Source organism: Eurypyga helias, unplaced genomic scaffold (assembly GCF_000690775.1).
Source record: "Eurypyga helias isolate BGI_N326 unplaced genomic scaffold, ASM69077v1 scaffold36393, whole genome shotgun sequence".
Lineage (NCBI taxonomy): Eukaryota > Metazoa > Chordata > Aves > Eurypygiformes > Eurypygidae > Eurypyga > Eurypyga helias.
Window position 1 is genome coordinate 1 of NW_010239858.1, and position 811 is coordinate 811.

General features: G+C 63.0%; 1 protein-coding gene across 1 annotated transcript in view; it reads left to right on the forward strand.

Annotated features, from left to right (window-relative positions):
- Positions 1 to 6: 6 nt before the first annotated feature.
- Positions 7 to 811, forward strand: part of PHF19 (PHD finger protein 19) — a gene marked incomplete at both ends in the record, with an annotated part of 5,300 nt that continues 4,495 nt past the window's right edge. Inside the window, 4 exons of the mRNA XM_010148288.1 lie at positions 7 to 87; positions 332 to 413; positions 526 to 621; positions 696 to 796. Coding sequence (XP_010146590.1) covers positions 7 to 87; positions 332 to 413; positions 526 to 621; positions 696 to 796 — 360 coding nt within the window. The remainder of the gene's footprint in view (positions 88 to 331; positions 414 to 525; positions 622 to 695; positions 797 to 811) is intronic.

Here is an 811-nt window from a genome sequence, read left to right on the forward strand (position 1 = left end):
CGAGAGCTCATGGTCAAGCTGACGGAGGGGCAGTACGTGCTGTGCCGCTGGACCGATGGGCTCTATTACCTCGGCAAGATCAAAAGGGTAAGGCGGGTACCCAAAGCCTAGGGTTCCCCTGGGTCAGCCCGTGGCTCGGAGGGGTGCTGGTCTGGGCTGTAACGCGTCTTTGGTCATCAGGGTGTTTTGGGTTGATGTCCTGCCCCTGGGCATCACACCTCAAACCTGACTTCCCACAGCCCCGAGAGGCAGGGCTAGGTATCAGGGAAAACGGGAAAGCTCTGGGAATGGGAGCTGACACCCAGCAGTCCTTCCTGCCTTCTCCCCGCAGGTGAGCGGCTCCAAGCAGAGCTGCCTTGTCACGTTTGAGGACAACTCCAAGTACTGGGTCCTCTGGAAGGACATCCAGCATGGTGAGTGCTGCCCCATCCTCCCTTTCCACTGCCGTGCCAGGGGTCCTTCCCAGTGCCGCGAAGAGTTGGCTGTGCCTCGCGCATCTCCGACTCTGCTGTCCCCATCCTGCAGCCGGCGTCCCCGGAGAGGAGCCCAAGTGCAATGTCTGCCTGGGAAAGACATCAGGCCCCATGAATGAAATCCTCATCTGCGGGAAGTGCGGGCTGGGTGAGTGCAGGCATGTCATCCCGGGGGCGAGGTTCCGGCCCGCCTGGTGACGCTGACGCCGAGCCCTCCCACAGGTTATCACCAGCAGTGCCATGTCCCGGTGGCGAGCGGAGGTGAGGGCCCGCTGGGGACACCGTGGTTCTGCCGCCGCTGCATATTCGCCCTGGCCGTGCGGGTGAGTGGGGCTGCT